The sequence below is a fragment of the Setaria viridis genome, chromosome 7, assembly GCF_005286985.2.
Source record: "Setaria viridis chromosome 7, Setaria_viridis_v4.0, whole genome shotgun sequence".
NCBI classification, from domain to species: Eukaryota; Viridiplantae; Streptophyta; class Magnoliopsida; order Poales; family Poaceae; genus Setaria; species Setaria viridis.
This window is the reverse complement of record NC_048269.2, coordinates 3,498,143-3,510,462: the sequence shown is the minus strand read 5'-3', so window position 1 is coordinate 3,510,462 and position 12,320 is coordinate 3,498,143. Positions and strand designations below refer to the sequence as shown.

Below are 12,320 nucleotides of genomic sequence, written 5' to 3'. Positions count from 1 at the left end.
CTCAGTGCCAAGGAGATGGTGCGAGACCTACCATGTCTTGATCACGTGGAGCAGTTCTGCGATGTCTGTGTGTTGACAAAGCAGAGGCGTCTCCCCTTTCCCCAGCAGGCGAGCTTCCGAGCCAAGGAGCGGCTCGAGCTCGTGCACGGGGACTTGTGTGGCCCGGTGACACCGGCCACACCCGGAGGACGACGCTACTTCTTGCTGCTCGTCGACGACCTCTCCCGCTACATGTGGGTGATGGTCCTCGGCAGCAAGGGGGAGGCTGCGAACGCCATCAGGCGCACGCAGGCTGCTGCAGAGGCGGAGTGTGGCCGCAAGCTGCGCGTGCTGCGCACCGACAACGGCGGCGAATTCACGGCGGCTGAGTTCGCGTCGAACTGCGCTGATGCGGGCATTCAGCGCCACTACTCCGCGCCGTACAGCCCGCAGCAGAACGACGTTGTTGAGCGGCGCAACCAGACGGTTGTGGGGATGACTCGGGCCCTCCTCAAGCAGAGGGGGATGCCGGCTATTCTCTGGGGAGAGGCGGTGGTGACGGCTGTCTATATCCTCAACCGCTCGCCCATCAAGGCGCTCGACGGCAGGACGCCATACGAGGCTTGGCATGGGCGCAAGCCGGCGGTGTCCCACCTGCGGGTCTTCGGCTGCCTCGCGTTTGCCAAGGAGCTTGGCCACATCGGCAAGCTTGACAACAGGATCACTCCAGGAGTGTTCATCAGCTACACGGAGGGCTCAAAGGCCTACCGCATTCTCGACCCGGAGACACAGCGTGTGCGCACAGTGCGCAATGTTGTGTTCGACGAAGGGCGAGGATGGGCGTGGGACAAGGCGCTGGATGACGGTTCGACTCCGACGTACGCCGACTTCACTGTCGAGTACGTCCACTTCGAGGGAGCTGGGGGAGTAGGCAACTCTTCTTCGTCGAGCGTGCCTACCCCGGTCCCCGAACCTCCACCGACTCCGATGCCTGCTACTCCGGCAGTGCCACGCTCTCCAGCCCCGACTTCGGCTGCGATGAGCTTCTCGCCGGCACCACCACAGCCGGCGACACCACGTACTCCAGCACCAACGGCCACTCCTCCGGGCACGTCTACTCCGACTCCAGCTCATGTCGAGCACAGCCCGGTGGAGTTCGCTACTCCGCTCTCTCACGACGAGGAGTGCATCGACGCGTACCACGACGGCGAGCAGTTGCGGTACCGTACGATGAAAGACCTCCTCAGTGACCAGCCGGTGCCGGGACTGGTGCCTCGCGACCTGGAGGCACAGTTGCACCTTGCATGCGACGACGGCGAACCTCGGTCTTTCACGGAGGCCGAAAGACACACGGCATGGCGCGCTGCGATGCAGTCGGAGATGGACGCGGTTGAGAAGAACCGCACCTGGGAGCTTGCTGACCTCCCTCGTGGTCACCGCGCGATCACCCTTAAGTGGGTGTTCAAGCCGAAGAGGGATGAAGCCGGTGCCATCGTCAAGCACAAGGCTCGCTTGGTGGCACGCGGGTTTGTGCAGCAAGAGGGGATCGACTTCGACGATGCTTTCGCCCCCGTGGCACGGATGGAGTCCGTGCGACTCCTCCTTGCGCTGGCCGCCCAGGAAGGCTGGCGCGTTCATCACATGGACGTCAAGTCGGCGTTTCTTAACGGCGATTTGAAGGAGGAGGTCTACGTACACCAGCCGCCGGGCTTTGCGATCCCCGGCAAGGAGGGCAAGGTGTTGCGCTTGCGCAAGGCCCTCTATGGCCTGCGGCAGGCTCCGAGGGCGTGGAATGCCAAGTTGGATTCCACGCTCAAAGGGATGGGCTTCGAGCAAAGCCCACACGAGGCGGCCATCTACCGGCGGGGCAATGGAGAAAATGCCCTGCTGGTGGGTGTCTACGTCGACGACTTGGTGATCACCGGCACTAAGGACGCAGAGGTGGCGGCGTTCAAGGAAGAAATGAAGGCCACCTTCCAGATGAGTGACCTGGGGCCTCTCTCCTTCTACCTGGGGTTCGAGGTGCACCAGGATGACTCCAGGATCACGCTTCGATAGACCGCCTACGCCAAGCGCGTCGTGGAGGTAGCCGGGCTCACCGACTGCAACCCAGCTCTCACTCCGATGGAGGAGAGGCTGAAGCTGAGCCGCGACAGCACGACGGAGGAGGTAGACGCTACGCAGTACCGGCGTCTTGTGGGGAGCCTTCGCTACCTCGCCCACACACGACCGGACTTGGCTTTCTCCGTCGGCTATGTCAGTCGGTTCATGCAGCGACCGACGATGGAGCACCAGCAAGCCGTGAAGAGGATCGTCCGCTACGTTGCGGGGACTCTCGACCACGGTCTCTTCTACCCTAGGTGTCCCGGGGCGGCACACTTCGTCGGGTACAGCGACAGCGACCACACCGGCGACATCGACACCAGCAAGAGCACGAGCGGGATTCTCTTCTTCCTCGGCAAGTGCCTCGTTAGCTGGCAGTCGGTCAAGCAGCAGGTGGTGGCGCTATCCAGTTGCGAGGCCGAGTACATAGCGGCCTCCACTGCTTCGACTCAGGCGCTTTGGCTTGCCCGACTGCTCGGTGATCTCCTTGGCAGAGACACTAGAGCGGTGGAGCTCAAGGTGAACAGCAAATCCGCTCTGGCCCTGGCAAAGAATCCCGTTTTCCATGAGCGGAGCAAGCACATCTAGGTGAGGTACCACTTCATCCGAGGCTGCTTGGAGGAAGGAAGTATCAAGGCGAGCTACATCAACACCAAGGATCAGCTTGCGGACCTACTCACCAAGCCCCTTGGGAGGATCAAGTTCCTTGAGCTCTGTTCCCGGACCGGGATGGTCCAACGTTCCCACAAGACGACGCACAAGGCTTAGGGGGAGAATGCTGGATAAGTCTTGGCTTCCTTGTGGGGTTGCTGGTTGCAGCACGCAGGCTGCTGGTCCTTGGCAGTTAAGGACAGTAGGTACTGCTGGTCCTTGTTGACTGGAGGAGGACAGTGGGGCTGTAGGTACTGCTGGTCCTTGTTGACTGGACAGTGGGGCTGTAGGTACTGCTGGTCCTTGTTGACTGGAGGAGGACAGTGGGGCTGCAGCATATGCTTGCTGCAGCATCACTTTTGTTGACTACTTTTAGGGTAGGACAGTCCTAGGCATCTTAGACTAGATAGGACAGCATCAAAAGGCATCTTAGACTAGCATATGCCTTGATGCTTGGCTGGTTGGCTGCTTGACCAGCTATAAATATGTATCCCCAACCCTTGGTTGGACATGGTATTGTGGAAAGAAAACCCAGAAAATTGCCCCAACTCTTCCTAGTGCCATCCTCTCGATGAGAGTTACAGTTCAGATCCTAACATAATATACTTGAAGATGGACTTAAATCGTGGTTATGCTTTGTGCTATATGCCTATGGCTTATGTTTATGTTAAATGTGGGTTGGTATATACTTATACCTTAGTAATCAGGTGATAATAAAATTTGACTAACTAAAAATGCTTAATGCAGTCAACTAGTCAGCCTTTCCTTATTTAAGCCTTGCATTCATATTCTCCTCACACTTACGGAGTACGACATGTGCTCACCCTTGCTATAACCAACGTTGCTCAGAAGAACAAGCTGCCATGAAGTTGTTGTGAAGATGATGTTGAGTTCTAGGCGTACACAACCCCCAGTCGATTGTCTGTGAAGTTTGGAGCCTCCGTTTTCGAAATTAAGCTGTATATCTCTGATGGTTTCGTAAGTCTTTATTGTATTTCTTTACATGATACTGTTGATGTTATTCACTAATGATGTCACTATATGTATGAAACTTGATCCTGGCATACATATAGGTAGCACTTGGTTTGTTTTAAAAACCAAGTGTGACATGTACTTGGAGAACCTATCCACGACAGTGACGACAACTGACTTGCCACTGACCCTGGGAAATCCTTCGACAAAATCCATAGCAATATCACTCCAAACATTGTGAGGAACATCAAGCGGCTACAGCAACCCTGCCAGATGAAGATGCTCAGTTTTTTTGCGCTGACAAATGACGCAGCCTTTGCCAAACTCCCGGACCAATTTAGTGGCGTGTGGCGTGTAGAAAGAAGCACTGAGGCGCTGAAGAGTCTTCTGCACGCCCTCATGTCTACGTTGGCAGTATCCAAAATCCGCAGCCAAAGTTGTGAGGACTCAGGGACAAACACACGACCACGGTGTATAACAAAACCATCAACCAGTGACCAATTGGCACCGGCAGTACCCTCTTCAATCTCCCGTTTCTTGGCCACAATCTCCTCGAGCGACAGGGACTCCTGCCTGAAGTCGTCAAAGAGGGCAAACTCCGGCATGGAGATGGCAAAGTTCTAGTGCACCCCATTGTCCTCATCGCGCGGCGACAGCGCATCTACCGCCACATTCTGCTTGCCCAGGCGATACTCCAGAGTGAAAGTGTATCCAAATAACTTGCTCATCCAAGTGTGTTGGGGAATTGTGGACAAGCGCTGATCTAGAAGGTACTTGAGGCTGCAATGATCTGTCCGTACCTTAAAGCTGCGAGTCCAGAGATAAGGCCACCAATGGCACACCGCATGAACTAGCCCAATCAATTCGCGCTCGTAGGCCGCAAGCTTGGCATGCTGAGGAGCCATTGTCTTACTAAAGAAAGCCACAAGGCCTTGACCCTGATGAAGAACAGCACGAAATCCCAAACCGGACACATCACAATCAACCACAAATTCCCGATCAAAATCCGGCAACTGAAGAATCGGCGCTGTGGTGAGTGTTGTCTTTAAGGCGTTGAATGCCTCTGTAGCAGTGTCCGTCCAGTGGAACGCCTCTTTCTTGAGCAAGGCTGTTAGGGGAGCAGCAATAAGACCGTAATTGTGAATGAACTTACCGTAGTAACCTATCAATCCGAGGAATCCCCGCAGTGCCCGGAGCGTCAATGGCAGTGGCCACGCCTGGACAGTAGTAATCTTCTACTATCCATGGCCACACTGTATTCACCAATCACATGACCGAGGTAGGCTATAGAGCGCTCTCCAAAGACGCACTTGGATTGCTTGAGGAACAGGTCTTGTGCGCGCAGGGTGGTCAGAACAGCGCGAATGTCCGCCCAAGTGGAGTTGTAGATCAGGATGTTGTCAAAGAAGACAAGCACAAATCGATGCAAATACAGCTAAAGCGCCTCGTTCATCAAAGCCTGGAACGTCAACGGCGCGTTGGTGATGTCATCGGGATGCATTCGGACTTGATGGTAACCACTCCGCAAATCGAGTTTGGTGAAGAACCTTGCGCCACGGAGTTCATCTAGCAGCTTGTCGACGATGGGATTCGGAACATGTCTCGCACCGTCTTGGAGTTAAAGGCACGATAGTCCACACAAAAACGCCAAGAACCGTCCTTGCGCACCAACAGCACCGGGGAGAACGCCGACGTGCTTGGTTGAATGATCCCCTAGCGTAACATCTCCTCACACTGGCACTCAATTTCATCCTTCAGCAATTGGGGGTAGCGATACGGCTGTACTACCACCGGCGGCGCGTCAGGCAGGAGGTGAATGCGGTGATCCAGACGGTGAGACGGCGGCAGTCCCATCGGAGGCTTGAAGACGTCGCGGAATTCGTCCAAGAGTAGGGACACCAAGTCACAAGCAGCGATGAGGAACAGCCTCAGCATCGTGGACGCGCCCACGCCGAACCACTTGACGCGGTGATCAAAAAGCCAGAAGGACATGGATTTGGCAGTGAAGTCCCAAAGAATAGGTCCTACGGTGTGCAGCCACTAGCAGCCCAAGACCATCTCGTAGCCATCGAGGGGAATCACAGATATGTCCACGTAAAAGCGCTCCTGGCCGATCAGGATTGGGATGGCAGTGCACACCCCTGACGACGGCACTCTTTCACCGTTGGCGACACCCACGGTCAGCATAGGGCGTGGCGTCGGAGTCAGCCCCAGTCGTGCCGCAGTTGCCATCGACACGAAGCAATGATTGGACCTAGAGTCCACAAGGGCGGAGAGGGCGCTGCCCACGATCTCCGCATGCAGCCAGATCGTATCCCCCATCGCGATGTCGGTGAGCGCGTGGATGGAGACGCGCAAGTTGTCGAGGTCAAATTCGTCCGTGGGGTCAACCTCGACAAGCTCCAGCAAATAGATGCCGCGCATTGAGCACGACATGGCGTGGTCGGGGGTGAACTTTTCCGAGAAATTGAAGCAACAACCCTCGAGCCACCGTTGTGCCATCTCCTCAGGTGACAGGAGCCTGAAGTGCGGATTGCGAGGTGCCGCCTTAACTGGTGCCGCCGGCGTTGTCGGTGTAGAGCCAGTGGCACTTGCCGCAAGTGAGGACTTGGGCGTGGCTGGGGAAGCAGGGGAACGTGCTAGCGACCGTGGCGTCGTGCGCATCGTACCGTCGCTCGTATGCCCGCACCAGGGACATTGCATCCTCGAACGTCTCCGGCTTGAGCATCTTCACGTGGTGCGCATCGGGTTGCCCAGGCCGGCCGTGAAGATGTCGATCTGCTGCTACTCGGTGACGCCATCACAACGGGCCAGGAGCTTCAAGAATTGATCTTGATATTCATCGACGGAGCTCGTGCGCCGGAGATGAGTTAACTCACCCAGTGGATAGCCGCGAACCTGCAGCCCAAAGCGCTTGTTGACGCCCTCCACGAACCTGGCCCAGGACGGCACGCCTGTATTCTTCTCCAGGCGGTAGTACCATTGCTGCGACGCACCCTCCATGTAGAACGAAGCCGTCCGGACTTTCTGATCCTCCGGCGTCCCTTGCGAGCGAAAGAATTGATCGCACTTGTGCAACCAGCCCAGCGGGTCCTTAGCACCGTCGTACTTGGGGAAATGTAGCTTGTGGACGGCGTGTGGCAGCAGAACGAAGCTGTTGTCGGAGGAGGCGTCGAAACGACCCTTGTTTGTTAAGATCTGTGTCTGCAGGTTGTTGGTGGAGGCGTTCATCGTTCCAGTCTTCGTGCGGACCAATGCAACATCGCGCTCAAGCTTGGAGCCGAGATCACCGATGGCCTTAACCATCCGGTCGATTGCTGTGATGAACTCATCGCCCATGGTGATGATGGTGGATGCATGAGGCGCGGTGGGTTTAGCGGCAATGATGGCAGATGCAGGCGTGGAGGAAGGCGATTGCAAGGAAGGTCCCAGCTGATACCAAAGATGATATGGCTATATTGCTGGGTAATGGAGAGTACAAGGTAGATAGGATCTCGCCCTCTCTCCGGAGGCTCGTTCCAACTACTTTCTACTTGAGGATTACAAGGACTCTGCCATGCTTTATATTAGCAGCCAGCTAACTAACAAACTCTAGCAAAGCAATATCTAAACTGAACTAACTTATTTCCCTAACCAACTAGCCTGACTCCGGCTTCTTGTTCCTACGATGGAACTTAGCACCGAAGAAGGTGTCCATAACATAAAGGCGCAACAATAATTTAAGGAGAAGTAGGGGGCTTGTCCGAACATGATATCGGAGGAGGCAACAAGAAGGGACTTGAAAGAACGGCATATACCCAAGAATTGTACTTGGATATGAGTGCATGGAAAGTAGCTATTCATGTGCCTAAAAAATGAATAGGCACAGGCCTTTGGTGATGATGTCCTTGTTGTTGATGATGGTGTCGACTGTAGTTTGTATGGATAAATCTGAGAAATGAGCCTATTTTACGTAGAGAACAGGGAACTGTCATTCTTGGTATGAATCTGTTGATCTAATAACAATAAATTAAATAAAAATAGAAAGACGGCAACCATTTGTAGAACCCCCAAAATATCATCCATAAATTTAAAATATTGAGTAATAGCTAAAAGTTTCTTTAAAAAAATGACAAACTGTGGAAACAGGGCCAAGTGTACAAACTTTTGACTTCTTTCCGGAGATAATTCTGTTGGGGCATTTCTTAGCCAAATTTTCAGATATGAAGCCAGTACCATCAGTATGGATCCAACGTTTCCCATCTTCAATAACAACTTTCCCATGTTCATTCTGAAATACCATATTGAAGATACATGTTGTATGCTCAATAGTAATAAGAAAATATTGAAGAGGAAGCAATTAATTACCCGGCAAGGTTCATCATCAATCAGTATAACATTAACTGTCGATAAATCAACTTCCAGTGTTACAGTTTTGGATAGTATCAACGAAAACCTGCATCATTCCAATCAAAGAACATAAGTTTAACACACCAGAAAGGGGAGGATGCATACCCATGTAGAAAACAATAACATCTGATTGTTAGTTCTCTTTTTCAACCGCAACAACTGCAAGAACATAAGTACACTCCTAATAAAAAAAATTGGCACCCTTTCTAGTGCACCTCCCTTTGGCTATTTTTTGAAAACTCAATGTTATTATTTTGGTAGCAGAATTTGTAGTTCCCTAGCACCTTGTCACCACCCAGAAAAGGCACGCGGATTGCACCGGTAAGGTGCCTTTGACTGTTGGAACAGACATGGTTCATTTAGCTTAATACGTTAGATGACAAACCTTTTCATATAATTTGGCAAGGTGGGAGCGGTATGGATATCCATGAACAGTTTGCGGCACTGACCAACTGTTTTGTTGGAGAGAATATAACTCTCATCCACCGACTCAGTGCAAACAAAGTAGCACCTAACAGATGAAGTGCATTTCTTGATTTCCCCTTGTCCATCGTCTTTCTTTTTCTTCTCATTTGCTCCATCCTTGTAAGCTGAGAAAGACCAAATAAAAATAATCTAACAAACTAGAAGTTCGAGAAATGCTGCAGCAGAGGAAAATGCAAATAAATTAAGAGGTCCACAGCTGCAATAAGAATGCACTGGAGAGTGGGTAAACATCCACTCACTCAATCCACCAAACACACAATGTGCATATGTCCCCAGGAAATTCACAAATTCATGAGTAATACTTATGGCAAGTGCTGAAATGTGTTAACCCTAGTGGCTAGCAAAAGAAAATGTACAAACATGTGGAGTCGAGACTGTATAATAATCATCATATGATATTGTTAGTAATAACTACTAAATCCAAATAGAATTTGCATTATGATAAACAAGAAACTCACCGATAAAACGATATCGCCGCAGACCCAAAACAATACCATCTTCAGCAACCTTATGGTAGAGTTGGCGGTAGAAATCAGCATTGGTGTCTGAAGGAACCATAAACTTTACTACAAGAACGTTATCATCACCAAGAACTTTCTGAAGGTAAGTCCTCTTATTCTCCATATATGGCCCCTGATTCAGTCAAATAAGGTTAAGAATATAAGGTTTGTCCCTAAATTTCCTCAAAATGTTTCTGGCCCACAAATGAAACATTTGGCAATCCGGGTCTCTTAACCCATTAATGTCATTGGCATTCATCCTTTTATTCATATATCAATGGAATTTGATGCATGGTCTGTCAAATTATACAACTATGTATTACTGTTTTAGGACATGTTATGCGAAGTTAAGTAGGAATTGCACATCATAATTGAGTTATATGAACCTTTTATGTTGATAGAAATATCAGCCAGTTCCCCAATTATCGTGTTTGCAGCACAAATTCTACAATATGATAAAGATAATAGTAGAATATTCTTGTAACGGCATATAGGAAAACAATTTGCAATGCATGACTTTCTCTAAATGAAACCAATAGCAAAGAATCCATCAAACAATTAACCTACAGAAATAGGAAATAGCGAAAATTTTAAATCACAGAAATCTCAGAGCAGAATATGACCTTGGAAATCAACCTACGTCTGCGCGCGCGCATGCATGTTGACTACAGGAAGCTAGATTGGTGAGACGTTAAAAGCGATTAACACAAATTGAACAATGTAGTATGACTACTTGTTGATGTGAAGAGAACAACAACAATAAAATGAAACACAAATACAAAATAAAGATATTGGAAGCATCACAAACCTTCAAAACATAGAATACGGAATCCCCTCTTATCTCAATATTACAATGGTATACTTTTGTTTTACTTGGGTCCAAATCAAGATTCTGCAGGTAAAGGCAGCAATGAGTAAATGGAGCCAACATTGAGGTTAGGACATAAAAATACGATTATCATCTGTTACATGAAAATGTAAGTACCGGAATGATGAAGCATCAAAAATCCAAGAGCCACATGCATATTCAAGGGTACTCATGACATGTGCAGTTACAAATTTTACCTAGTTTGCTTCATTGAAAACGAGGTATCATGGGGCTACCATTATAGAATAAAAAGCAACCACAATACGACCTTTGGCCTATCTGATGCAGTTCTATTGGATGCCTGAAAATTCTTCCGGCCGAATTTGCTCCAAATTTCGGACTCAAAATGAGCAATGGACAGAAACTTCAACGATTTAATATAGTCCACGGTCAGTACAGCTTCATCTTCCATGTTATTCCTGTAATTTGAAATGAAGATGTCTTAGCAATAGCATAGCACAAACAAAAGTTACTTTTTGTCTCAAATAGGTAACTGATATTACATACTAGGAAGAAACCGCGTGTTTGTTTTAGAAATATATAATGGTACGTGAGCTAAGGAAACATATTCTGAATCCATTTGTTTACAGGGTAGCAAAACCCCGCACTTCACAAGCAGTATGTTCTTTGTTCACAATCCAGAAAGAAAACGAAACTGAAGACTTACTGACAAAGATACGATAGTATCAAAAATCTCCTGCAGAACTCCAAATCCTCCAGCGCCCACATCTGAGGGCTTGCCGTCTTCCTCAATTCATTAGTGATATGAGGGCTTGCTGCCTTCCTGAATGCATTTTCTGCATCAAGATTCGGCACGGGCTTTTGTAGCATTATTGCACACTCTGGGCCCAGATGGAATCCATAGGGTCCAACTCCCTGAAGACATCTTAAACAGTGCTGCAAGCGGCTTGAGGTGGATTCACTTCTTGGATGTGTGGGAACCATCTCGTGCTTGGGGCTATCAGTCTGTGTGTGGTTCCACATCTCAGATGATCTGCCATTTCCAGGATTTTCAGCCAGCATCATAACACCATGTGGTGCAATGGAAATCAGTTCTTGGATACTGTCATCATACTGCATATGCATCTGGTTTGCCTGAGAAGCCATTGGTGGGGCAACGTTATCAACTTCAATGCGATCCTGGTTCCAATCCCTTGGGGAGATGCAATCAGATGGGTTGTCAACTGCCATCATCACCGGAAAACCCTCCTGACCTTGACTCTCGTCCATGACAATGCAATGGTTCGAGAGGTCCGAAGCTATTTCTTCCATTTGGACGTCATTGTGGTACTGCGGTCCATGTACAGATTCATCTGTTGAACACAAGATTCTATCATCAGGAAGCATTAAAGAACTGTTTTAATTTTAAATGAAAGTCCCACTACTAACGAAAGCATTACAGAGTGCGCCAAAAAGAAACAAATGACTAGTAAAATCTGCCAACAAATTTCATTGTCAGGGGAGATCAGAATGGCACATTCCTATTTTGAAATTCTAGTGGTCATCCCGGAAAATAGCAGGCTGGAAATACCTACCGCTGAAGCACAAAACTGCGAGCAACGCTGCAGCCCGCATTCTACAGTATTTTCCTCCCAGCAATTTTCTTAAAAGAAAATAAAAACACCCATGAAGTGAAGAAGAATTGGAGCCCGCCTGGGGGATGGGACCTCACCTCTCTGGGAAGGAGCGGAGGAGCAGCAGGCGGCGCTCTCGGCGGTGGGTACGGCCAGCGCGTTGAGCGCGTACGCCTCCTGCCTGGCGACCGTGATGATGTAGCCGGTGAGCGTCCGGACCTCCCGCTGGGACCCCCCGATCTTCCGCAGCACGCGGACCGCCGGGGCTTCGCCGAGCGCCCCAAGCTCGCGGCGCGCCCGTTCCTCGGCGACCTGCCCCAGCCTCCGCTCGAGCTGCGCGAGCTCCGCGGCCACCGCCGGCGGCAGGGGCGCCGCCTGAGACGGGCCGGGACGCTGCATTTGCTTGGGGTGGTGGAGGGTCAGCGCATCCCCCGGCGACGACGGGGTGAGATGGCAGGCGGTGGTGGAGCGGAAAGCGGAAAGGCGATTGGGATCAAAAGCGCAAAGCGTAGGGGAGCGCCGGCGCCGGCGGTTGGGGGCTTTTGCATTTATGGTGGCGGTGGGGCCTGCACGGCAGTGGGAGAGATGTTTGTTACTCCCTCCGTCCCAAATTCTCAGGAAGTCTCAAATTTAACTCATATCTTCAAATAAATTTAGTATGAAAATATATTATATAATTAATCTATTGATATTTATTTTATACTGTAAATGTGGTATTTTGTATAAATTCAATTAAATTTAAATTAGTTGACTGAGGATCGCGGTCTTTCTGAACTGAGGGAGTACGGGAAGGAAAGC

At 50.2% G+C, this 12,320-nt stretch overlaps 1 protein-coding gene across 3 annotated transcripts in view; it reads right to left on the bottom strand.

Annotated features, from left to right (window-relative positions):
- LOC117863962 (probable RNA-dependent RNA polymerase 3) overlaps nucleotides 1-12,040 on the bottom strand; it is a 37,644-nt gene extending 25,604 nt beyond the window's left edge. Inside the window, exons 1-8 of one of the 3 annotated variants that reach the window (XM_034747900.2) lie at nucleotides 11,621-12,040; nucleotides 10,616-11,261; nucleotides 10,217-10,367; nucleotides 9,889-9,972; nucleotides 9,039-9,213; nucleotides 8,480-8,684; nucleotides 8,053-8,140; nucleotides 7,850-7,975 (exon numbers count right to left, since the gene is read on the bottom strand). In XM_034747900.2, the coding sequence (XP_034603791.1) occupies nucleotides 7,850-7,975; nucleotides 8,053-8,140; nucleotides 8,480-8,684; nucleotides 9,039-9,213; nucleotides 9,889-9,972; nucleotides 10,217-10,367; nucleotides 10,616-11,261; nucleotides 11,621-11,921 (1,776 nt within the window). In that variant the 5' untranslated portion in view covers nucleotides 11,922-12,040. The remainder of the gene's footprint in view (nucleotides 1-7,849; nucleotides 7,976-8,052; nucleotides 8,141-8,479; nucleotides 8,685-9,038; nucleotides 9,214-9,888; nucleotides 9,973-10,216; nucleotides 10,368-10,615; nucleotides 11,262-11,620) is intronic. The other 2 variants (XM_034747899.2, XM_034747901.2) reach the window with 2 other exon arrangements.
- Nucleotides 12,041-12,320: the final 280 nt, after the last annotated feature.